Consider the following 26611-nt stretch of genomic DNA (forward strand, 5'->3'; position numbering starts at 1 on the left):
GGACTGCATTTGATGAGATACACAGCGTGAGGCTCTGAATGAGCTGGGGGCGGCGCTGCGGTAGCTGGGAGGCACTATGTGAGTGCGGTTATTTGAATACTATTACCCTGCTTTACCCCGACGTCTGATTGGGCCACTCTTATCAGGAACCATCTGCATAGGAGCAGCAATTTCCACCTTCATATCAGTCCCATGCGCTAACTACTAGTCAATGCTACAAATTACCCTCTGCCAGGGTTCTGAATCCCAGGACTTGCTAATAAGCCGGGAGATGGTTCTGTAAGTCCAGGTCAGCCCAGATTGCCTTTCTGCTCTCAGGAACAAACTCCTTTCCCGCCTGCTCCGGATCTCCCAGAGTTTCTAGGTTCTTACTTTGCTGCTCTCCTGAGTTCTTTGAAATCTCTGTAACTTTGTCAGCGTGGGAGTCTGAGATAACCTAACCTCACAGGTGTCTGCTGCTTTCATTACATGCAAAGAGATTGTTTTTTTTATCAAATCTTCTGCTATTAACCCATGGGACGATGGAACAGATTCTGTCTCACAACTTGATACACCCTGAGGTGAGTCCCCTTCCCTGAAGTCTTTGGACCCTATTTCAGGGCTGTTACCTTCTCCTGTAGAAACCTTTAGCCGCCGGTCCTTTGCTTTCCTTTCTTTAGCAGCTTTACCCTTTGGGGTTTTCCTGGCAGTTGATTGATTTAAACTGTCAGGATCTGAGTCAGAGTTTTCCTGGGATAAGTTCTCTATTTTATCCTTAGGCTAAGGCCCCGCTCCCTCAGTCAGCGCGCCCGCACTGCATACAGGCAGCGCGCTGAGAGGCACAGACCGCTATTTGCGGTCTGTAGGGAGCGGGAGCCGGAGCGGGGGGGGGCGTAATTTGAGCAGGGCGGGGGGGGCGTGGTTTGAACGGAGGGTCCTCCGTTCGTACCCCCCTCCCCTCCTCCGGTGTGCAGGAGCCCGGAGATACGATCACTCTCTGGCACTTAAATAACTTAAGTAGCTTAAGTAGCTTGGGAAAATCAATTGACCCGCGGGTTTCTCATCGCGGGCTGAGGCTCCCTCCTCCTGAATGAAAACGAGCCGGCAAAAAAACAAGCCATGACACACAGCTCAACAGGCCGCCTCCCTACGAGCTCCTTCCCTGCTCCCCTCCTCATTGGTTCACACGCGCACCACGTGACGCGTCAACGCTCCAGAACACCACCTTCTGGTAGCGCTGGCCGGATGACGCGTCACAGCACGTAGCGAGCCACGGAGAGAGGAGGCAGCGGGGACCAACAGATTGCAGGTAAGGGGCTGGCGGCGCATGCGGCCACACCCGCCACCGGACGGACGCAGCGGGACCAAGGCCTTAGATTTGTTCTGGGATCTAGTTTCTCTCAGGCATCTCCAAACTTCTCTTTTCATGAGAGCTTTTAATGTGGCGCCTACAGGGGATGTGGCTTCTTGTTCCACAACATGAATCTGGAGAGTTTGTTTTCAGCCAGCTATTATTGGTACACAGGAGTGTATTGTATTGCATATTTGTGGTATTAGCGCTTTCCCTGCACTAATTGTGTGCCTGTGTGTGTCAGATCACACCTTGCAGCAGCCCTATATGGGAGAGGAAGAAGTGTGCAGGGGGTGTAACCAAGGACTGCACTGATTGGCTGATGACTCATCCACTCTCCCTACACCGCCTCCGGGAGTTGTAGTCCAGCCTCTGTGCTAATGCTACAGTATCTGCAGCTCGCAGAACCACAAGTCCCATGAGCACTTGGTAAACAAATTCCACGACATCGCCCAGAGATCAGCCAATCAGTGTGGAGCTCTTAACCACACCCCCTGCAGGCTGCATCTCCCAGGCAGGGCTGCAGCAAGGTATGATCTGATCTATTGTGTTATCGTTCACATGAAATACATTGTAACTCTGCATCTATAGACACACACACACACACACACACACACACACACACACACACACACACACACACACACACACACACACACACACACACACACACACACACACACACACACACACACACACACACACACACACACACACACACACACACACACACACACACACACACACACACACACCACCCCCCCCCCCCCCCCACTACTACCCCCTCCCCGGCTGGCTACCCTAACATGTAGTACCCGATCTGAAAGGGGTGCCTCTCACACCCCCCACCCTCCTGATCTGCCCCTTCCAGGTCTCTGCAGGTAGGCACAATCTTTTGTGGCGCTTGGTCCATAGCTCTTCCTCCTCTCTCTCTCTCTCTCCCACTCCCCCCTCAGGCCCATGGAATACGTTAATAATAATAAAAATAATAATGTGATGTATAAATAATGACAAACTAGTTTTTTTTTCATAAAAAAAATATATTCATCATTTACTAAATTTAGTTTAAATTGTATGGTATTTTCTTAAAAGGAAGAGTGTGTGTGTGTGGGTAGTGTAATATAGTATGACAGGGTCACAGGAGAAAGACAGGCGATGGAGACAGACAGTCGCAAGTCAGAGGGGGCAGAGACAGTGGTGGGATTCAGAAATTTAAGCAACCGGTTCTCTCTGACCTTACCGTCCTTTCATAGTGAAAAATCAACATCATCAGCTTTCCCCCTCATCATCATCAGATCTCCCCCAGTCCCCATCATCATCATTAGATCCCTCCCAGTCCCCCTCAGATCTCCCCCAGCCCCCCTAAGCATCCACAGATCTTCCCCAGTTCCCCCATAGCATCCACAGATCTCCCCCCGTCCCTCTCCCCCCTCCCCTCCTGCATGCCTAACTGGGTGGACACAGGCACAGGGAGATGGTCTGCTGCAGCGGCGGGCCCCCGGCTTAAAGAATTAGCCTGTAGAAGGATCACCTGAGGCAGTGCAGGAGCCGAGCAGCACGAGGTGAGGAGGGCTCTCAAGCAGCCGACACCGGAAGTTCCGGGTCAGACTGCTAGATGACGGTCCTCCTTGCAGTCCTGCTCTGTCTGCCTCAAGTGATTCTACTACCGGCTAATTCTTTAACACCCGGGGTCTGATGCCGCTGCCGCTTACCATCTCCCCGCGCCGGTCTCAAGAATTAAGCACCGGCTCGGTGAGCTTGGGAAATGCTAGGAACAGGTTCGCATGAACCGGTGCGAACCGGCTGAATCCCACCACTGGGCAGAGGGTCACGGGAAATACACACACCAACAGGACAGAACAAATACACACAGGACAGACAAACGCCTCTCTACTGCCCATGCTGCTTCCAACTCTGCTGGACCCCACCCCCAGGCTCAATGCAACCAATCGGGGTGGAGGAAATTGCTCAGCACCCTAGCGGCTGCTTTGCCATGGGAGATCAGGGAAATCAAAAGGGGCCGCAGAACCTTCTCATTCTCCCATGGAACTGCAGAGATGGGCCGTGGAACGTTACTGCTCTCACGGGACACCAATGCAGGGCTGCGGAACATTCTCCTGCTCTCACGGAACTCCAGGGCATGGCCGCCGAACCTTCTCATCCTCACAGAACCACGGGGCAGGGACTCAGAACCTTCTCATCCTCTCATGGAAGCCCAGGGCAGGGCCGCGGAACCTTCTCACCCTCTCACGAAAACCCAAGGGCAGGGCCGCGGAACCTTCTCACCCTCTCACGAAAACCCAAGGGCAGGGCTGCGGAACCTTCTCACCCTCTCACGAAAACCCAAGGGCAGGGCTGCGGAACCTTCTCACCCTCTCACGAAAACCCAAGGGCAGGGCTGCGGAACCTTCTCACCCTCTCACGAAAACCCAGGGACAGGGCTGCGGAACCTTCTCACCCTCTCACGAAAACCCAGGGGCAGGGCCGCGGAACCGTCTCATCCTCTCATAGAACCCCGGGGCAGGGCTGCGGAACCTTCTCACCCTCTCAGGAAAACCCCGGGGCAGCACCACAGAACCTGCTCATCCTCTCACAGAATCCTGGGGCAGGGTCACAGAACCTTCTAATCTCAGAGAACCCCAGGGAAGGGACGCTGAACCTTCTCATCCTCACACAGAACCCCAGTTTAGGGCTGCGGAACCTTCTCATCCTCTCACGAAAACCCAAGGGCAAGGCCGCTGAACCTTCTCATCCTCTCACAGATCCCCGGGGCAGCACCACAGAACCTTCTCATCCTCTCACAGAATCCTGGGGCAGGGTCACGGAATCTTCTCATCTCAGACAACCCCAGGGAAGGGACGCTGAACCTTCTTGTCATGGAACAGAAATACCCCTGTCTGCCTTTTCTGTTTCAGCCCCCCTTTCCCTTGGCAGTTCCCCCTGCTAGCTGCACTAGGATGTCACTTTCCTTGCAGTTCACTCCCAGTACAGATGGAATGGATACATGATGTATCTCTTTTTCCTTCCAGTCTGTCACACCCCTGGTTGCTCTGGCAACATCTCCAGTCCTCCAGTTAATGGACTTTCCCATGTTCTCCCCTGTCCTTGCTGACAGTTAGTATAGTCTCACTTCCCATCTAGTGTGACCTTTGCTCCTCACTTCCTTTTCACCCTGGACTCTGAGTGAGTAATTGCCTGCTATTTGCCCCAGCAAGGCCTTTTTGTTTTACACTGTCTCACCATTGATACACTGCACATCAGACAGAGAAGCCCTCTCTATCTACATTACATCACCAAGCACCTATCTCCCTGTGATTTCCCTCAATAAAATCAAGAAAGAGAAAAGGACTTGTTTGTGCTTTGGAAGAGGTGAGACATGAGTTAAGCTAACTGGAGTCATTCATACACCATTCGTGACCCTGGCTTCAGTATAGTAAAACAAAGACCTGTGTTAGGGAATCACACAGGAGCTACTACTCAAAGATTTATACTATACAGAATAGTCTCTGGACAAGCAGCAGCTTCACTCTGCCAGACAGGGCAGCAAGCTTTATACAGCAAACTGAACGCAGCCTGCAGCCTTTCAGATAAGCAAGCGGATTTACACTGGACACAGCCAGCATACACCTTGCACACGAGGCAGCAGCTTTGCAAATAGACAGTACAGCTTACACACAAACCTAATTGCCTTTCTCTGTCTGAGTTCACCCCCTGCACAGCCCCAGAGTGAGGAACCACCATCTCACCTACCCCTGCGCACGTCCCCCCAGCTAGCGCCATCAAGGGCCACGCTACCGGACACGGGTCAGAGCCACCGGACACCTGTGAGTACAGCTACCCCTACGCTGCACACTGCAGGACACCGCTCGGCGTCATCTGAGACAGACGCCCATCGTTGACACAGGTAAAAGACCGCACGCCACACGCACTGGCTAAAGGCCTACACACACCTACAGCATGGCAGAACTCAGAGCCTCACCAGACATCATGCAGGAGAGCGATCACTCAGACACAGAGACTGCTGCGCAACTGCAACTGCAACAGGCGCAGGCAAACCCAAGGCCCAAACGGACAGTCACACTGACACAAAAGGCCCGCGAAAAATACGAAACTGACATTGAAGCGCACAGCGCTAAATTAGAGTTGGCCTGGAACACTACCACACTCGGGATACGCAATGTCGCCACCGCTGGCAATTCTGTACAACAGCTCGAGCAGGCAATAACTCAATTAAAGATAGACCACTTATGCTATCAAGGGCTGTCAGAGTCATACGTCACTTACCTGGCCAGGGCTAATACCAGTGAAAGCCTACATGAAAGGGACTTACAGCACAATACTGACTTGACACGCGATAGCCGCGTGCGAACCGCCATCGCAGACGCCCAAAGCGAGAGAAAAGAGCTCCTCCTGGAGACCGCATCGCAGCGCTCGAGCACATCCAGGCACTCATCAAGGTCATATAAGGATTGTGAAGAACTGCTCACCTATTATACCGTAGGTCCTTAAAACGTTAGGTGCAAAGAGGTATGAGGTCAATATTAGAAAGAGTGAACAAAGAAGTTCAAATGGTACCCCTATAACTGCACTCTAAACCAATAGTGTATGTTTCTAGGGCTATAAGGTTAAGAATCCCCTATACCAGAAACTAAAATCGAAAACGGCGCAAAAAACAAAAAAGTTTTAATACATCTTTAAATTTAATAATTACACTCAAATGGATAAAATATGGGTATGAACTGACCCCTTGGAGGAGCGAAGGGAGTCAAAGATGGGGATAATAGTAAAGCTAGTAATCTCCTATGGAACATATAAGGGAGGTTAACCCCATAGACTCCTGTGTGTTATTTAGGACATATGATGCTCATGAACTAAACACATATCAAATGCATACTGCGTAGGCAAAAATAAGATAGCTGTATCAGACTTAATAGTACACAATGTTAACAGCACTACACAGATAAATATAAGTATCGCACTGTATATAGTAACGTGGTGTTAAATGGTCTATGCTCATAACCAAATAGCAACTCCTGGGACTGTGTCACTTTCAAAGGTGTTATCCCTTCCCTCAGACTCGTATGGATACAAGTGTTGCAATCAGTGTAACAAGCCTGTAACAGAAAAGCGTTGTATAATAACAGCTTCCCGGCGGCTAGCTAGAATACATACAAGCAGCTCTGCATAAGTTAGACGGCTGCTGTAATAGCAACAGCCAGCGCTATTGGTTTGCAGAAGGAAAGGGTAAGGGAGAGAAAGCAGGCTACGGGTCTCTTAGAAGAGAGCAATCGACCCCCAGGTGAAGGTCCCTTCACTAATCTCAAAAATAAATCCTTATTCGTACCACCACCTGATACATGTGCCAATGTTGACGTGTTCTGTCAATTAGTTACGAAAGAACTAGAATCACTAAGGATAAGGAAGGGAGAACAAAATCTAACCTTTAATGAACGTTTGGCTCTTCAAGACCTGGAATCTGATTCCACCATAATTTTGAAACCCTCTGATAAAGGAGGCAATGTTGTATTATTAAACAAGAGTGATTATGTAAGCGAATGCAAACGCATTCTATCCGACCGCAATTGCTATAAAATACTAAAAAGCAATCCAACAATCACTTTCACGAAAGAACTTACAAATATACTTACAGAAGCCTTGCAAAGTAAACTAATCTCCAAACATGAGCATGACTTTATGTTAGTTAAAAAACCGCAGGTAGCTACGTTCTATAGTCTGCCTAAGATACACAAAGGGAAATTTCCCCCCCCAGGAAGACCTATTGTCTCAGGGATCAATAACATCACGTCAAACGTCAGTGTGTATCTGGATAACTTTTTACGTCCCTACGTCACGTGTCTTCCTTCACACGTGAAAGATACCAAGGATGTCCTCCTTAGAATTGAAAACATCACACTAGAACCACACACTTTTCTAGTAGGACTTGACGTAGAGGCCCTATACTCAAGTATCCCCCATGAATTTGGGATTTCAGCGGTAGAGCATTTCTTGCGAGCAAGAGGGGAGGATAATGTTTCACACAACAACCTGGTACTCACCCTACTAAGATATACTCTGACCCATAATTTCTTTTTATTTGACCATCTCATTTACCACCAGGTACAAGGTACGGCAATGGGGACGACTTGTGCACCCACGTATGCCAACCTGTACATGGGTTGGTGGGAAAAGACAACAGTCTTCCTTGAGGATTGTGAGAGGTATACTCAACATGTTGAATTATGGGTCAGATATATCGACGATATCCTTCTCATCTGGAATGGAACAGAGGCACTGTTAATAGAATTCATTGACCATCTGAATAATAATACACTGAACCTCAAACTTACCTACCAAATCAGTAAGACACAATTAGATTTTCTGGACATCACTATCCACAAGACTGACACTGGCAGTCTAGAAAGTAATATTTTTAGAAAACCCACGTCTACTAACACATTGCTAATGGCTACAAGCCATCATCCGAGGCACATTGTAGATAACATTCCAATTGGTCAATTTTTACGGTTAAGACGTAACTGCTCTTCCCTAACGGAAATTAAATCTCAGTCAAAAGATATGACACTAAGGTTTAGGGAAAGAGGCTATTCCAACAAGGTGATCAAAAGAGCATATTACAGGGCATTAACGTCAGTGAGAACAGAACTACTCGTGCATAAAAATGAGCCACAAGAAGACAACACGATACGTTTTATTGGCAAATACAGCAGCCAATGGCAGGAAGTAAGAAGTATCCTAAATCAGTTCTGGCATATTCTCCTGGAGGATATTGTAGTATGAGCTGTAGACGTAGCCGAAACGTCAAGGATCGACTCGTACGCAGTCACTTCCAATCCGAACCTAAGAAAACCTGGTTGGGAGACAAACCAAAGGGTTTCTTTAAATGCACGAGATGCAAAGGTTGTCCCTATATGCAGAATATTAAATCATTTATGAACCTTAATGGTACAATTACATACAGAATAAGTGATTTTATTAGCTGCGAGACCAGTGGAGTCATATACTTGATGACATGTATATGCGGAATGAGGTACGTGGGTAAAACCCACAGACCCTTCAAAGTACGTGTACTGGAACATCTGGGCAATGTAAGAAATCTTGTGGATACACCTATTGCTAGACATATTGCCCAGTGCCATCAGGGCAATCAACAAGTTATGACTTTTTCAGCCATTGAACATGTACCTCCTAGCCCTCGAGGGGGTGACTGGGACAAAATCCTACTCCAACGAGACTGTCGGTGGATTTACCTCCTTCAGACCCAGTCACCCTCAGGACTGAATGAGGGATTCATGTACTCAGCATTTTTACGTTAACTCATGTTAACAACTATTGACCTACAATTAGCCTTTGTGTATAGTGGATAATAAATATATATAACCAACATCATACATATTTAGATACTCATGGCAATAAATTACAATTGATAAAGCTATCTAAATACAATTCTGGGGTAATGTTATACAGTATATTAAAGAAGTCTAGATCCGTATTGACCTTAGGGGCGGATCACCATAAGTGGGCAATACACTCCTACACTCTTACATTCCTATATGCTACTTCAGCTAGTAATAATGTGATATCTTGCAGAGTCTCTACACAACCTTGGAGCTAATACCATATAGCATACTCAAGATGTCGAGATCCGTATTGACCCTAGGGGCGGATCACTATAATAATTTATTGAGACACTCCTACATGCACATAATCTCATTGTTTTGGGTTAACCATACTCTATATACATATTTTTTATCCACTTACACTTAATGTGCAGCAGTCAGGAAGAATTATAAATGTATAAGGAATTCTAAATATCCTAAATAATCATCATGTCCCAAACTATTAGTTTGTAGACACAAACCTGGTCTGATAGGGTTAATCTCGCTATTTGCAGCATACAGGCAAACGCTATAAAGACCCATGGACCAATAAGAGTTCAAGTCTCCCTATTAATATCAGAGACTAATTCGGAAGGGCAGACTCCTCCCCCTGAAGAAGCGCGTCACACGCGCGAAACACGTGTCGGTTGTTGCTGACGTCACGAGGGTGACGTCACCGTAGGAGCGACTGCGAGGACTGTATCGGATGCTGGAACGGGTCGTATGCCTCTCTCTGTCTGTCTAAGGCTCGCCGTAGCCTGCTTTCTCTCCCTTACCCTTTCCTTCTGCAAACCAATAGCGCTGGCTGTTGCTATTACAGCAGCCGTCTAACTTATGCAGAGCTGCTTGTATGTATTCTAGCTAGCCGCCGGGAAGCTGTTATTATACAACGCTTTTCTGTTACAGGCTTGTTACACTGATTGCAACACTTGTATCCATACGAGTCTGAGGGAAGGGATAACACCTTTGAAAGTGACACAGTCCCAGGAGTTGCTATTTGGTTATGAGCATAGACCATTTAACACCACGTTACTATATACAGTGCGATACTTATATTTATCTGTGTAGTGCTGTTAACATTGTGTACTATTAAGTCTGATACAGCTATCTTATTTTTGCCTACGCAGTATGCATTTGATATGTGTTTAGTTCATGAGCATCATATGTCCTAAATAACACGCAGGAGTCTATGGGGTTAACCTCCCTTATATGTTCCATAGGAGATTACTAGCTTTACTATTATCCCCATCTTTGACTCCCTTCGCTCCTCCGAGGGGTCAGTTCATACCCATATTTTATCCATTTGAGTGTAATTATTAAATTTAAAGATGTATTAAAACTTTTTTGTTTTTTGCGCCGTTTTCGATTTTAGTTTCTGGTATAGGGGATTCTTAACCTTATAGCCCTAGAAACATACACTATTGGTTTAGAGTGCAGTTATAGGGGTACCATTTGAACTCATCAAGGTCAGCAAGATCAGCACAATCTCACGTGTCTAGCGCAAGCGCAAACGCTACCAAGGCGCGAGCCACCGCAGAGGCCGCACGTGCCAGGGCCGCATACGCTCGGAAAGAGGCAGCCATAAAACTAGAAAGGGCCCGCATAGAAGAGGAGGAGCAGACAGCCACTGCCACCGCGGCTGCCACTGCTGCACGGAAAAAGACAGAGGTGGACGTTAACCTAGAGGCCCTAAATCAAGAAAGAGAAGCTGCTGCCGCTATATTCCAAGCCGAAGTCCTAGAAGCAGCCGCGCAACAGGATGGCGGGGAGCAACCGTACAGACGGATCGCCTCAGAGGATCCAGTCCAACGCACTGAAGACTACGTAAGGAGCCTCTTCAGTGTAAACACCAGCGCACCATCTCAACACGGAGGGAGAGACTCTACAGAAACCGAAGACTTGCTAGGTCCACGAGGAGAAGATGCTGCTCCGTCAATGGTACATGCTGCCTGGGATAGCCACAGCCGCAACAGTGATCCACACGCCAGCGCGCACATGGATGCACTACAACAGGCTTGCCATCCAGGTACACCCACACGGGAAAACACAGCCCCTCACACCGACCAGCAGTCATCACACGTCCACGCCAAGGAAGAGGCGACCGCACAGACCCTCCCAGCAACTACCTCAGAATGGGACAAACACGCCGATGCCTCAGGCCTGACAGACATAGCCAAGTACATGATCCGGCGTGACCTGGTGCAAGCAGGACTCATCAGCTTCGACGACCGCCCTGAGAACTACCGGACGTGGAAGTTCACGTTCAAAGACGCAATCAACAGCTTGGACTTCTCAGCAAGGGAAGAGCTCAACCTGCTATTCAAGTTCCTGGGGAACGAATCCAGGGAGCACGCGAAGAGACTTCGGGCAGCAAACGCGCACCAACCCCAAGTAGGTCTTGACCTAGTGTGGGAAAGGCTAGAAGAGTCCTACGGTAGCCCCGAAGCAGTCGAGGATTCGCTCTTCAAAAGAGTCGACAGCTTCCCCAAGATCACAACCAAAGACTACTCGAAGTTACGAGAGCTCGGGGACCTGCTGCAAGAACTGGAGTTCGCAAGGAAAGACTCAACGTCCTAGACTCAGCTCGGGGAGTGAGACCCATCCTGGAGAAGCTACCCTTCAACCTCCAAGAAAGGTGGATTTCACAAGGTTCCAAATACAAAAGGGAGAAGCAAGTCGTCTACCCTCCATTCTCATTCTTCTTGAGCTTCATCCGCGAAGCGGCAAGGACAAGGAACGATCCCAGTTTCATCTTGGGTGCGCAAACCACATACAGTGCAAGCAGCCTGAGGAACGAGAGACCAGTGACGAGATATGGTAACACCCAAACACCCATCTCGGTCCGCAGGACGGACGTGCCTCCCACGACCCAAACTACTCCCGATCAGTCGGTCGCCGGAGGCAAGGAACCAAGCGACCCAGACAGGGAATGTCCCATACACAAGAAGCCACACCCACTCAACAAGTGCTTTGGGTTCAGGATGAAGTCCCTAGAGGAATGCAAGAGGTTACTTGGAGAATTCAGAGTTTGCTTCAGGTGCTACGGTTCCACGACTCACCTAGCCAGGGACTGTAAAGAAGAGATCAAATGCACAGTGTGCGAAAGTGACAAGCACGTGACATCGTTACACCCAGAGGCGCTGACACTCCACCAACTCAAGAACCCATCCTCCGTAGCGGAGCATGGCGGGGAGAAAGAAGAAGGAGAGTCAACATCCGTCACATCTCAGCGCACTGAGGTTTGCGGAAAAGAAGGTGACAAAATATCCTGCTCCAAAATATGCCTAGTCACAGTGCACCCCCAGGGACAACCTGAGAAGGCTATTCGGATGTACGCAATCCTTGACGACCAGAGCAACCGATCGCTGGTCAGGTCAGAGTTCTTCGACATGTTTAACATACAAGACGGTGCTTCTCCTTACACTCTCAGAACGTGTGCAGGGCGAATGGAGACCACAGGGAGAAGAGTGAATGGCTACACCATATGCTCCATAGACGGCAAAGTGAACATGTCCCTTCCCACACACATCGAGTGCAGCCACATGGCCACAAACAGGGACGAGATTCCCACACCAGACATGGCACGCCATTACCCGCACCTCAAGGGAATAGCCAACTACATCCTGCCGGTAGAACAAGGCGCCAAGATCTTGCTGCTGCTCGGCAGGGACATCATGAGGGTACATAAAGTCCGTAAACAGCATAACGGACCCCACAACGCGCCATACGCCCAAAGACTTGACCTAGGATGGGTGATAGTGGGCAACGCGTGCACCGACAAAGAGCACGGGCAAGACTATGTTGACGCCCGCAGAACGGTAGTAACAGAATGTGGACACACATCTCTCTCTGAACCATGTCTTGGCCATCTCCAAGTGACCGAAGGGCCAAGTGAAGAGAAAAGACAAGGTCATAGCCCTGAGGTCAACAAAAACATCCTTGCATCGGGGGGTTGTGACAATGGCCTAGGATGCTTAGCGGTTCAGATAACCAAGGATGACGAGTCGACTTCACTGAAGGAAGAAAGTAACCTCCCAAAGGTGACCGACAAAGGGGTCATCCAAAAGACAATAAACAATCGGACGATCCTCTCGTGAGCAATGGCACGGCTAGGACGTACAGTCGTTCCTCTCCACAGAGTATCCAGAGGTAAAGCAGCCAGCTGTCACGGCTGGCATAACCGCAAAAGATTGCGCCCTACAGGTGAAGCCACAGTGTCAAAAAGACTGTCCTCTCACACGTCTAAAAAAAGACAATATCAGAGACATCTCATAAAGGGATTTACTAGGGCAAAATAGACTGTTTTTCGTCATGTCCAAGGAGAGAACAACCTCCTGAGGGCAGGCAACAAAGAGATACAAAGGCGTATCACCAAAATACGTGGAAACGTTCTCTTGCAAGAGGAATGCACCAATGACTTAGGGTGCACAGCGTTCCAGCCCACAAAGGACGACGAAAAGCAAACACCATTGATGGGAGATGGAGAATTCCTGATGTCAACGGTCAAGGAGCTCGTCAGAAACGGACCGGGCAGTTGGGCGAACCCGCTACCATTCCGTCCACCAAGAAGGCGCTTCCCAAACAATGGAGAACATGCCATCTCTAGGTTCACTTCGTTCCTATGCGACCTACAAAGGGAACCAGAGACAAAAACAACTTTGTGGCCTTCATCCAGAAGATGTTCCTTATCGGCCACGCAAAGCCAGCACCTCTAATGAAGGAAGGTGAAGAATGCCGGTACCTCCAATCATCTGGGGCCTACCACCTTCAGGAACCCTATCAGATCCGGATAGTGTTCAGCCCCAGCGCTCAGCTCCAGGGAGTCCCCCTGAACGACGCCCTCTCTACTGGACTAGACTCGACAACCAGTCTTCCAAGAGTGTTGTTCCGCTTCCGCATGGAGCCAAAAGCCATCTCCTTCTGCCAAACGCCAGGTGATAGATCGACAGGCTACCACGGCTGGCATACCTACAAGGGGATGCACTCTGTGGGCAAAACTACAGAGACAAAAAGACTGTTCTCTCACAAGGCTAAAGGGAAACAGTGCCAGAGACTTTTACACAAAGACATTGTGGTGCAACCAGCAGACCTGGAGCTGTGCATCCACCCTGCATCCTTTGCCAAAGAACCTTGGCCAAGGGACCTTGATACCAGTGATACCGGCCGGTGTCACATCGCTATGTGGACATGGACTCTTGCATTGTTTGAGAATGTGATGTTATTCTTGTTATGTTGTATTGCACATATGTTCCACATACACCTAAAATAGTGGTATCTCCAGATACCAGACGGGGAGTGTCATGGAACAGAAATACCCCTGTCTGCCTTTTCTGTTTCAGCCCCCCTTTCCCTTGGCAGTTCTGCCTGCTAGTTGTGCTTGGATGTCACTTTCCTTGCAGTTCACTCCCAGTGCAGATAGAATGGATACATTATGTAGCCATTTTTCCTTCCAGTCTGTCACACCCCTGGTTGCTCTGGCAACATCTCCAGTCCTCCAGTTAATGGACTTTCCCATGTTCTTCCCTGTCCTTGCTGACAGTTAGTATTGTCTCACTTCCCATCTAGTGTGACCCTTGCTCCTCACTTCCTTTTCACCCTGGACTCTGAGTGAGTAACTGCCTGCTATTTACCCCAGCAAGGCCTTTTTGTTTTACACTGTCTCACCATTGATACACTGCACATCAGACAGAGAAGCACTCTCTATCTACATTACATCACCAAGCACCTATCTCCCTGTGATTTCCCTCAATAAAATCTAGAAAGAGAAAAGGACTTGTTTGTGCTTTGGAAGAGGTGAGACACGAGTTAAGCTTACTGGAGTCATTCATACACCATTCGTGACCCTGGCTTCAGTATACTTTTCATCCTGTCACAGAACCCCAGTGTAGGGACGCGGAACCTTCTGAACCTGTCACGAACCCCAGGGTAGACATGAGACACCTTCTCATCCTCTCACGTAATCCCAGGGCAGGGCCTCAGAAACCTTCTCATCCTCTCATGGAACCCCAGGGCAGAGCTGTGGAACCTTCTCATCCTCTCACAGAACCCCGGGTCAAGGTTGCTAAACCTTCTTATCCTCTCACAGAACCCCAGGGCAGAGCTGTGGAACCTTCTCATCCTCTCACAGAACCCCGGGTCAAGGCCGCAGAACCTTTTCACCTTCTCACAGATCTCTGGGGCAGGGATGCGGAACCTTCTCATCCTCTTACGGATCCCCAGGGCAAGGTTGCTAAACCTTCTTATCCTCTCACAGAACCCCAGGACAGGGTCGCGGAACCTTTTCATCCTCTCACAGATCCCTGGGGTAGGGACGCAGAACCTTCTCATCCTCTCACAGAACCCCAGGACAGGGCCATGGAACCTTCTCATTCACTCACAGAACCTTAGGGTAGGGACGCGGAACCTTTTCATCCTCTCACAGATCCCTGGGGTAGGGACGCAGAACCTTTTCATCCTCTCACAGAACCCTAGAACAGGGTCACGGAACCTTCTCATTCACTCACAGAACCTTAGGGTAGGGACACGGAACCTTTTCATCCTCTCGCAGAACCCCAGGACAGGGTCGCTAAACCTTCTCATTCACAGAACCTTAGGGTAGGGACGCGGAACCTTTTCATCCTCTCACAGAACCCTAGAACAGGGTCACGGAACCTTCTCATTCACTCACAGAACCTTAGGGTAGGGACACGGAACCTTTTCATCCTCTCGCAGAACCCCAGGACAGGGTCGCTAAACCTTCTCATTCACAGAACCTTAGGGTAGGGACGCGGAACCTTTTCATCCTCTCACAGAACCCCAGAACAGGGTCACGAACCTTCTCAATCTCTCACACAATCCAAGGGCAGGGCCATGGACTGTACTAGATCATTCAAAATAGAAAAAGTGCAACCGTGTTGAAATATAAATATACAATATATAACACTGTGTGTGTGTGTGAGTGTGAGAGTGAGAGAATGGAGGTTTAAGGCGTACAAGAAATCCAATTAATGGAATCCTGTCCCAAATTATGAAATTGTAGAAGGGATTCTTCAGCAACGCATCTGATATTTCCTCACTGGAGATTATTTAAATCTGCAAACCAAGCAATATCCTTCATGTGTGTTTTCTTTTAATAAATCCGTTCCGTACTATGAGAAAATACTTGTAGCATTTTTTTATAAACTGACATTTTTAATGTATTATAATGTAACAAGCATTTTTTGTTTCTATAGCAACCATTTACAAAGTCACACCCCCTTCCTCTTCTGAAACAGGCTCTGCCACGCCCCTTTTTGAGCCCTGCTCTCTCTCTAGCAGTGCCCCAATTGTATCTAGTGACTACCTGGTCACATGATCTTCCTCACAGAATTATGCATCTTTGGTCCTCTTCTGCTGCACTGACAGCCATTTAGTGAACCCCCGAGCCGAATCTTCGCCGATCGATCACAGGAGAATGGATCGATCGTTCAACTTAGCTAATTACTTATCATTGTGTTGATGCCCATATTAAAGAAGATAAAACACACTTACAAGAATAAAAATCTTTATAGAGCAAATATCCCACAGTATAAGAGGCAGGAGCTGATACATATGAATCGGTCACTCACTTTTCTACTATATCCCCCTCTGTCTTCCAGCACCTGATCCAGTCCCTGATGGTAAGAATGTATCTCAGTATAAATCCTTGCAGCATTAATATGTCCCGGTGTGCTTTATCTTGCTATGTATTTGCCCTGCACCCCGTGTTATAATGTGAAAGGTACGTGTTGCATTTCAATTCACTTCTATTCATTCTGTTTACTTGTACTATTGTGGTAAGTTTTATATAGTACATATTGTGTGTGTATATACAGTTGTGTGAAAAAGAAAGCGCACCCTCTTTGAATTCTATGGTTTTACATATCCGGACATAATAACAATCATCTGTTCCTCAGCAGGTCTAAAAATTAGGTAAATACAACCTCAGATGAACAACAACACATGACATATTACACCGGGTCATGATTTATTTAACAAAAATAAAGCCAAAATGGAGAAGCCATGTGTGAAAAACCAAGTATACCTTATGATTCAATAGCTTGTAGAACCGCCTTTAGCAGCAATAACTTGATGTAATCGTTTTCTGTATGACTTTATCAGTCTCTCACATCGTTGTGGAGAAATTTTGTCCCACTCTTCTTTACAACGTTGCTTCAGTTCATTGAGGTTTGTGGGCATTTGTTTATGCACAGCTCTCTTGGGGTCCAGCCACAGCATTTCAATCGGGTTGAGGTCTGGACTTTGACTGGGCCATTGCAACACCTTGATTCTTTTCTTTTTCAGCCATTCTGTTGTAGATTTGCTAGTGTGCTTGGGATCATTGTCTTGTTGCATGACTCAATTTCGGCCAAGCTTTAGCTGTCGGACAGATGGCCTCACATTTGACTCTAGAATACTTTGGTATACAGAGGAGTTCATGGTCGACTCAATGACTGCAAGGTTCCCAGGTCCTGTGGCTGCAAAACAAGCCCAAATCATCACCCCTCCACCACCGTGCTTGACAGTTGGTATGAGGTGTTTGTGCTGATATGCTGTGTTTGGTTTTCACCAAACGTGGCGCTGTACATTATGGCCAAACATCTCCACTTTGGTCTCGTCTGTCCAAAGGACATTGTTCCAGAAGTCTTGTGGTTTGTTCAGATGCAACTTGGCAAACCTAAGCCGTGCTGCCATGTTCTTTTTAGAGAAAATAGGCTTTCTCCTGGCAACCCTTCCAAACAAACCATACTTGTTCAGTCTTTTTCTAATTGTACTGTCATGAACTTTAACATTTAACATGCTAACTGAGGCCTGTAGAGTCTGAGATGTAGGTATTTTGTAGGTATACATTTTGTAGAGTATTTTGTAGAGTCTTAGGTATTTTGCAATTTCTCTGAGCATTGCACGGTCTGACCTTGGGGTGAATTTGCTGGGATGTCCACTCCTCTGAAGATTGGCAACTGTCTTGAATGTTTTCCACTTTTGAATAATCTTTCTCACTGTAGAATGATGGACTTTAAATTGTTTGGAAATGGCCTTATAACCCTTCCCTGATTGATGGGCAGCAACAATTGCTTCTCTAAGATCATTGCTGATGTCTTTCCTCATTGGCATTGTGTTAACACACACCTGAATGCTCCAGACCAGCAAACTGCTAAAACTTTGGCTTTTATAGAGGTGGTCACACTTGCTGATGATCAATTAATCAAGGGCATTTGATTAGCAGCACCTGTCTGCTACTTTTAGCATCTTAATTCTTAAGGAAGCAGTAAGGGTGTACTTAGTTTTTCACACATAGCTTCTCCATTTTGGCTTTATTTTTGTTAAATAAATCATGACACGGTGTAATATGTCATGTGTTGTTGTTCACCTGAGGTTGTATTTACCTAATTTTATGACCTGCTAAGGAACAGATGATTGTTATTATGTCCTGATATGTAAAACCATGGAATTCAAAGAGGGTGCACTTTCTTTTTCACACCACGGTGTGTGTGTATAATATTTATATCTATATCTATATCATGCACACATGCAAACATATATACGCAAACACATATACACACACACACGTGTATATACTGTATACACACACATACATACACACACATACATATACACACATACATATACACAGCTATAATTGACGCAACTAAATAATTGGAATAAGCATTTTGAACTTAATTAGAAAAAGGCATCCCTGTCCTGAAGAGCTTACAATCTAAGTGGTATTTAGGGAGAACTTGGAGACAGTAGGAGAGTGTTACAGGAAGTGTGTCTGCAAGGGGGGGAGTACAGTACTTTGGAGATACTGAAATACTTTGTTGAAAAAGTGAGTTTTGAGATGGGCCTTGACGGTGGAGAGAGGAAGTACTTGTTGGAAATTGAGGGGAAGGGGTTTTTAGGCGGGAGAGGGTTTTGGATCCAGAATGGAAAGGCAAGACATCCTTGAGCAGAATGCACACGGCGAGCTGGTGTAGAGTAAGACTTTAATGCTGAGATATAAGGAGGGGCAGAGGAGTGTATAGTGAGATATTAGGGTGAGATGTAAGGAGGGGCAGAGGAGGGTATAGTGAGATATTAGGGTGAGATGTAAGGAGGGGCAGAGGAGTATATAGTGAGAGATTAGGGTGAGATGTAAGGAGGGGCAGAGGAGTGTATAGTGAGAGATTAGGGTGAGATGTAAGGAGGGGCAGAGGAGGGTATAGTGAGATATTAGGGTGAGATGTAAGGAGGGGCAGAGGAGAGTATAGTGAGATATTAGGGTGAGATGTAAGGAGGGGCAGAGGAGAGTATAGTGAGATATTAGGGTGAGATGTAAGGAGGGGCAGAGGAGGGTATAGTGAGATATTAGGGTGAGATGTAAGGAGGGGCAGAGGAGGGTATAGTGAGATAGGGTGAGATGTAAGGAGGGGCAGAGGAGTGTATAGTGAGATATTAGGGTGAGATGTAAGGAGGGGCAGAGGAGGGTATAGTGAGATATTAGGGTGAGATGTAAGGAGGGGCAGAGGAGTATATAGTGAGAGATTAGGGTGAGATGTAAGGAGGGGCAGAGGAGTGTATAGTGAGAGATTAGGGTGAGATGTAAGGAGGGGCAGAGGAGGGTATAGTGAGATATTAGGGTGAGATGTAAGGAGGGGCAGAGGAGAGTATAGTGAGATATTAGGGTGAGATGTAAGGAGGGGCAGAGGAGAGTATAGTGAGATATTAGGGTGAGATGTAAGGAGGGGCAGAGGAGGGTATAGTGAGATATTAGGGTGAGATGTAAGGAGGGGCAGAGGAGAGTATAGTGAGATATTAGGGTGAGATGTAAGGAGGGGCAGAGGAGAGTATAGTGAGATATTAGGGTGAGATGTAAGGAGGGGAAGAGGAGGGTATAGTGAGATATTAGGGTGAGATGTAAGGAGGGACAGAGGAGGGTATAGTGAGAGATTAGGGTGAGATGTAAGGAGGGGCAGAGGAGAGTATAGTGAGATAGGGTGAGATGTAAGGAGGGGCAGAGCAGTGTATAGTGAGATATTAGGGTGAGATGTAAGGAGGGGCAGAGGAGAGTATAGTGAGAGATTAGGGTGAGATGTAAGGAGGGGCAGAGGAGGGTATAGTGAGATATTAGGGTGAGATGTAAGGAGGGGCAGAGGAGGGTATAGTGAGATATTAGGGTGAGATGTAGGGAGGGGCAGAGGAGTGTATAGTGAGAGATTAGGGTGAGATGTAAGGAGGGGCAGAGGAGGGTATAGTGAGATATTAGGGTGAGATGTAAGGAGGGGCAGAGGAGGGTATAGTGAGATAGGGTGAGATGTAAGGAGGGGCAGAGCAGTGTATAGTGAGATATTAGGGTGAGATGTAAGGAGGGGCAGAGGAGAGTATAGTGAGAGATTAGGGTGAGATGTAAGGAGGGGCAGAGGAGAGTATAGTGAGAGATTAGGGTGAGATGTAAGGAGGGGCAGAGGAGGGTATAGTGAGATATTAGGGTGAGATGTAAGGAGGGGCAGAGGAGGGTATAGTGAGATATTAGGGTGAGATGTAGGGAGGGGCAGAGGAGTGTATAGTGAGAGATTAGGGTGAGCTGTAAGGAGGGACAGAGGAGGGTATAGTGAGAGATTAGGGTGAGATGTAAGGAGGGGCAGAGGAGAGTATAGTGAGAGATTAGGGTGAGATGTAAGGAGGGACAGAGGGGGGTATAGTGAGATATTAGGGTGAGATATAAGGAGGGGCAGAGGAGGGTATAGTGAGATATTAGGGTGAGATGTAGGGAGGGGCAGAGGGGGGTATAGTGAGATATTAGGGTGAGATATAAGGAAGGTATAGTCTTAAAAGAGAGAAGGGGAATATTGTAAGTAATATGGGATTTAATGGGAAGCCGGGAGAGGGATTTTAGCAGAGACAGCTTTATTTAATTAAATTATTTTATTTATAAAATATTTGACCAGGAAGTAATACATTGAGAGTTACCTCCCGTGTTCACGTGTGTCCTGGGCACAGAGTAAAGCTGACCACATTACAAGTTCCAGTTACAAACATCTTTAACGTGGGAAACAGCTGAAGTTTGGAAGGAACTTGGACAGGAGGCGAATTTGAGGGACCCAGCCATACGGGGGGAGATCGGCACGGGATGGAAGAGTAACTGGGTTCTTAATTGAACCATGGGACTCTAAACAGGTTTCTGGAAGAGGGTCTAAGGAGAGAAGTGCTGGGTACACTGGGGGTTGAGAAGTCTGCTCAGATAATTGGGTAACTTTTCCAGAAACTATTTGAAGTTGAGACAGGAATTCTGCATCTGGACTCAAGGGATAGGCAACCTAGTCCAGTAAACATACGAGAAAATGGCACATTGAGTTGTAAAGAATGTCAAGTTTGCTGAAGGGAATTTGGGGCACGGCACTATACCCTATATCCCCATAGGCGCATTGGCATATGCTGTGCAACGCGCTTTCTGACCAATGGGGTTAGGCAGGCTTTATTTCTATAAAATACGCCCAGTTTGGGAAAGATTTTGGATGTCAGTTTGTCAACATGCAAACCAGGTCTGTGCTGTGACGGGTAAGGAGGGAGCACGTTGCAAAGGACGTGTTCCCCGATTCCTTCCATTAGGTGAGACAGAGGATTGATCAGACGGGTGCGATAACCCATGCCCGCACTTGATCAATGTGCCGAAGACATTGATTGAAGAATTCTCTGTTTCAGGAGCCAATTGGGTTTGATGAAGTTGCTGTTGTCTTCTCCAAGGAGGAGTGGGACTATTTGGAAGAAGAACAGAAGAACCTTTACAAGGATGTGATGATGGAGAATTACCAGGCTCTCCGGGCTCTAGGTAAGAAAATATATCCTCAATTCTAATCTGTCAGATGGTAAACCACTTTCAATATAAATGTCACTTGCCTTCCAGCTGGAACTCTGTTGATAGCACATTCTTAGCATAGTTTAATAAATCTGGTCCGATATTTGTTTGAAAATGTCTGTATAAGGAGAAAATGTTTATGGTGCAAATGTACATATCTCCTCTGATACATACAGGATGCGTCAGCGATAAGCCTGAAATTGCGTCAAAGATTGAGCGAGGAGAAGAGCCCTATATAAGGGGTGTGAAGGACATTCCTACAGCTATCAGCACAGGTGAGTAATAAACACTAAATAAAGAAAAGGTTAACATCACACAGTCACTTGTATGTATGTCTTTATTTATATAGCGCCATTAATGTACATCCACAGCAGTAATACACGTGACAATCATATAAATAATAAATAATACAAATGACACACAAAGGGAAGAAGCGCTTCAGACAAAAGTACCATTTAGTAAAAGGAGTCCCTGCCCCAAAGAGCTTACAATCTAATTGGTTGATAGGAAGAACGTACAGAGACAGTAGGAGGGCGTTCTGGTAAGTGCGTCTGCGGGGGGCCAAGGTTAATGTATGAGGTGTAAATTATCAGCCACGGAGCTACTCATATGCTTCCTTAAGCAGGTGTGTTTTGAAGTGAGTCTTAAAGGTGGATAGAGAGGGTGCTAGTCGGATATTGAGGGGCACAACACACTTTAGTGATGGGTGCTCTGGGAACTAACTTATACTACATTTCATAAATAAGGACTTTCTAATGTCCTTTCTGAAGTATACCCATTCTCATAATAAAATGGAAATGTAGGTGCAACATCCATTCCTGATTTTCACTTGTATGTAATTCTGGTGAGAAACTCAGATCGCAAAGTAAAACGTACACTTCTCTTGTGAATAATTAACTGAATATCCGATTTATTACACATTTGACCATGTTTATGGGCTTATAAGGGATCTGACTGGATACCCAAGATGGCTGCCGACAGGAAGTGACCTCTCGCCCTCACAAAAGCTACCGTGTCCATCTTGCTTCCTGGCAATTCCTGCTCCTCACTTCCTGACAGGAAGTCAACCTCTCTCTGGCCCTCATTGCCAGCAGCTGCTTCTGGCCTTTAAATAGCAGGCAGTGGCTCCCTGTCAGTGCTCGTGCAAAGTACTCTGTACCTTGTTCTGCTTGAGCTCTGTCTTTGCCTCTGTGATTACCTGCTTGTGCTTGACCACCCCTGCCTGCCGCCTTCCTTCACCCCGGAATTGGACTTTACTACACCTGCATCCCAGGCCTCAGATCCCAGGCCAAGGTCGGTGTACTACTCTCTACCTCTGCCCTGCGGGTTCGTATCCTGTCTTGCAGTCAGCGACGTTACAGGGATCTCTTTTAGAATGTTTGACTAAATCCGTAGTTTGAAAGTTGTTCTGTTCTAAGTATACAGCTGCTTTGTGATCACTCACAGCCATTTTCAATCGTTTTTTTTTTGGTCTTTTAATAACCACTCATGGTCACAAGTTGGGAAATGTTTTAGCCAAAATAATTTCTCCTTTAGGTAAATCAGGAAAGTTGTATCACAAATACCGTAGAAGCATTTCACCGCATAGAACTGTATAATCAGGGTTTTCACCTCTCCGGGTTTGACCCAGAGACTCCGGGTTCCGGGCTCTTACCTCCGGGCTACGGGTTGCCGCTGTCAATCTCCGGGGGGTGCGGTGTGGTGCGGCAACTCCGGCATTCTCCCGCAATGCCCCCTCCAACTGCAGTGAGCATTGCTGCCTGGTGTCAAATTATGCCGCGTTGCCGTGCAACCGGACGCCACGTGACGTCATGATGCTATGTGGCGTCACGTTGCCATGGCAGCGCTGCTTAGCGTCATGACCTTGCGTCCGGTTGCCATGGCAACGAAGGCGGCGTTTGACGCAAGGCAGCCACGTTCACTGCAGTTGGAGGGAGAATTGCAGCAGGATGCCGGGTTGGTTTTCAGTAGGAGGTGGCAACCTTGTGTATAATCGATCAAAGTTGGAAATGTGACATAGTAGATGAAGTTGAAAAAAGCCATTTGTCCATCAAGTTCAACCTATGCTAAAGTTAAATGACAGATACTTTATCCTATATCCGTACTTGCAGTATATTGATCCAGAGGAAGCAAACACAAACCCCAGTGACACATCATCCAATGATATCTCATAAGGGGAAAAATAACTTCCTTCCTGACACCAAGAATTGGCAATCAGATTACTCCCTGGATTAGCATCCTTCCCATGTTTACTTATTTGCTATATCCCTGTATACCTTTCCTTTCTAACAAGATGTCCAACCTTTTTTTTAAGATATATATTGTGTTTGCCATCACAGTCTCCATAGGTAATGTATCCCACATTGTAACTGCCCTTACTGTAAAGAACCCTTTCCTTTGTTGCTGGTGAAATCTCCTTTCCTCCAACCTTAAGGGATGCGCCCGAGTCCTTTGTACTGCCCGTGGGATGAATAGTTATGTTGAAGGCTCCTTGTATTGTCCCTGAATATATTTGTATATAGTTATCATATCCTGTCTTAGACGCCTCTTTTCTAATGTAAATAAATCTAATTTACCTAGCCTCTCCTCATAAATTAGATTATCAATCTGCTTTATTAATTTGGTGGTTTTCATTTGCACTCTCTCTAGTTCCATAATATGTTTTCTATGGAGTGGTCCCCAAAATTGTACTCCATATTCAAGGTGTGGTCTTACTAATGCTTTATAAAGGGGCATAATTATGTTTACTTCCCTTCCATCCATTGCCCGTTTAATGCAAAGGTTGAAGACAATGTAGAAGTAATAACAAATATTCAAGTCAGGGAACATTTGGGAAACAGTGATCATAACATGCTCTCATTTTGAAAGAAACTATTAAAAAAAATATATATATTAAATGTATATGGGATCAACAAAGGCTCTTAATTTACTCAAATCTGCCTTTTTTTAAATGAAGGCAGTCTACAAGGAATACATTGGGATAAAGTTTTTGCAGGAGAAGATCAAGAAGATAAATGGGCAGTCTTTAAAACATTGTTAGAAAAGCACACTTATCAGTGTGTACCCTTGGGTAAAAAGTATAAAAGAAACAAGGCTAACCCAATGTGGCTAAATAAACAGGTAGGGGAGGAAATGGACAAGAAGAGGAAGGCGTTTAGATTCTTCAAGTCAAAAGGGACGGAGACGTCGTATCAGAATTATAAGGAAGTTGCAAGAGGGCAATCAAATTAGCAAAAATTGACAATAACAAAAAAGGACTGCAATATAAAGTAAGGATCAACCCTACAAAGTTATTAAAGTACATTCATATCAGTGGCGCTCAACACTGTAATGATCAAAGCAATTCTAATAGATATTATAAAATATATATTATAAAATATACAACCAGAGCCACGGAAATCGCCCGTCCGATTGGATGGGCGATTTCCGTGGCTCTGGTTGTATATTTTATAATATACTAGCTGAGAGACCCGGCGTTGCCCGGGATGTAAATGCGTAATAGGTAGTATTATTTATAAATCGTGGAACAATAGGGCGGTGGGAGGGGGGGGGGGGCGGTGGGAAGGGGTGGGGAGGGGGCGGTGGGAGGGGGGGGAGGCGGTGGGAAGGGGGGGGAGGCGGTGGGAAGGGGGAGGGGGCAGTGGGAAGGGGGAAGGGGGGGGGAGGGGGGAGGCAGTGGGAAGGGGGCAGTGGGAAGGGGGGAGGGGGCAGTGGGAAGGGGGGAGGGGGCAGTGGGGAGGGGGCAGTGGGAAGGGGGGAGGGGGCAGTGGGAAGGGGGGAGGGGGAAGGGGGCAGTGGGAAGGGGGAGGGAGAAGGGGGGAGGGGGCAGTGGGAAGGGAGAGGGGGCAGTGGGAAGGGGGGAGGGAGAAGGGGGGAGGGGGCAGTGGGAAGGGAGAGGGGGCAGTGGGAAGGGGGGAGGGGGCAGTGGACAGGAGGGGGGGGCAGTGGACAGGAGGGGGGGGCAGTGGACAGGAGAGGGGGGGCAGTGGACAGGAGGGGGGGGCAGTGGACAGGAGGGGGGGGCAGTGGACAGGAGAGGGGGGGGCAGTGGACAGGAGAGGGGGGGCAGTGGACAGGAGAGGGGGGGCAGTGGACAGGAGGGGGGGGCAGTGGACAGGAGAGGGGGGGCAGTGGACAGGAGAGGGGGGCAGTGGACAGGAGAGGGGGGGCAGTGGACAGGAGAGGGGGGGCAGTGGACAGGAGAGGGGGGCAGTGGACAGGAGGGGGGGGCAGTGGACAGGAGGGGGGGCGGGGACAGTGGACAGGAGGGGGGGGCGGGGGACAGTGGACAGGAGGGGGGGGCGGGGGACAGTGGACAGTGGACAGGAGGGGGGGCAGTGGACAGGAGGGGGGGCAGTGGACAGGAGGGGGGGGCAGTGGACAGGAGGGAGGGCAGTGTCGCACTCAGACACACACACACACACACACACACACGTCTCAGTCCCGTGATGCGCCCTTTCTCAGTTCCGTGCGGCGCCGCAGGTGGGGGGGAGGTGGGGGAGCAACACACGCGACACCTACCTGTACTTCCGGCCGCCGCCATCTTCTCACTCGGCGCCGCGAGGGAGGAAGGGGGTCCGCCATCTTACGCACCGCATGGCAGCCTGCTCCCCCGTGAGGGAGGTGAGTGGAGAGGGAGGTGAATGGAGCGGGAGGGAGTGGTGTGTAGTGGGAGGGAGGTGAGTAGAGCGGGAGGGAGGTGAGTGGAGCGGGAGGGAGGTGAATGGAGCGGGAGGGAGGTGAATGGAGCGCGAGGGAATGGAGCGCGAGGGAATGGAGCGGGAGGGAATGGAGCGCGAGGGAGGAAGGGGGTCCGCCATCTTAGGCGCCGCGTGGCAGCCTGCCTGTTCCCCCGCCGGGGAGGGAATGGAGCGGGAGGGAGTGGTGTGTAGCGGGAGGGAGTGGTGTGTAGCGGGAGGGAGGTGAGTGGAGCGGGAGGGAGTGGTGTGTAGCGGGAGGGAGTGGTGTGTAGAGGGAGTGGAGCGGCAGGGAGGTGAGTGCGGGAGTGGAGCGGGAGGGAGGTGAGTGTGATGGGGAGAGGACAGAGATGTA

At 48.0% G+C, this 26611-nt stretch overlaps 1 protein-coding gene across 1 annotated transcript in view; it reads left to right on the forward strand.

Moving 5' to 3' along the window:
- The first annotated feature begins 1821 nt into the window (after positions 1–1821).
- The window catches only part of LOC142466639 (uncharacterized), a 31131-nt gene continuing 6341 nt past the window's right edge, over positions 1822–26611 (forward strand). Inside the window, exons 1-3 of the mRNA XM_075571886.1 lie at positions 1822–1860; positions 21406–21532; positions 21736–21834. Of these exons, the coding sequence (XP_075428001.1) occupies positions 21499–21532; positions 21736–21834 (133 nt within the window). The 5' untranslated portion in view covers positions 1822–1860; positions 21406–21498. The remainder of the gene's footprint in view (positions 1861–21405; positions 21533–21735; positions 21835–26611) is intronic.

The sequence above is a fragment of the Ascaphus truei genome, chromosome 15 (genome assembly GCF_040206685.1).
Source record: "Ascaphus truei isolate aAscTru1 chromosome 15, aAscTru1.hap1, whole genome shotgun sequence".
Lineage (NCBI taxonomy): Eukaryota > Metazoa > Chordata > Amphibia > Anura > Ascaphidae > Ascaphus > Ascaphus truei.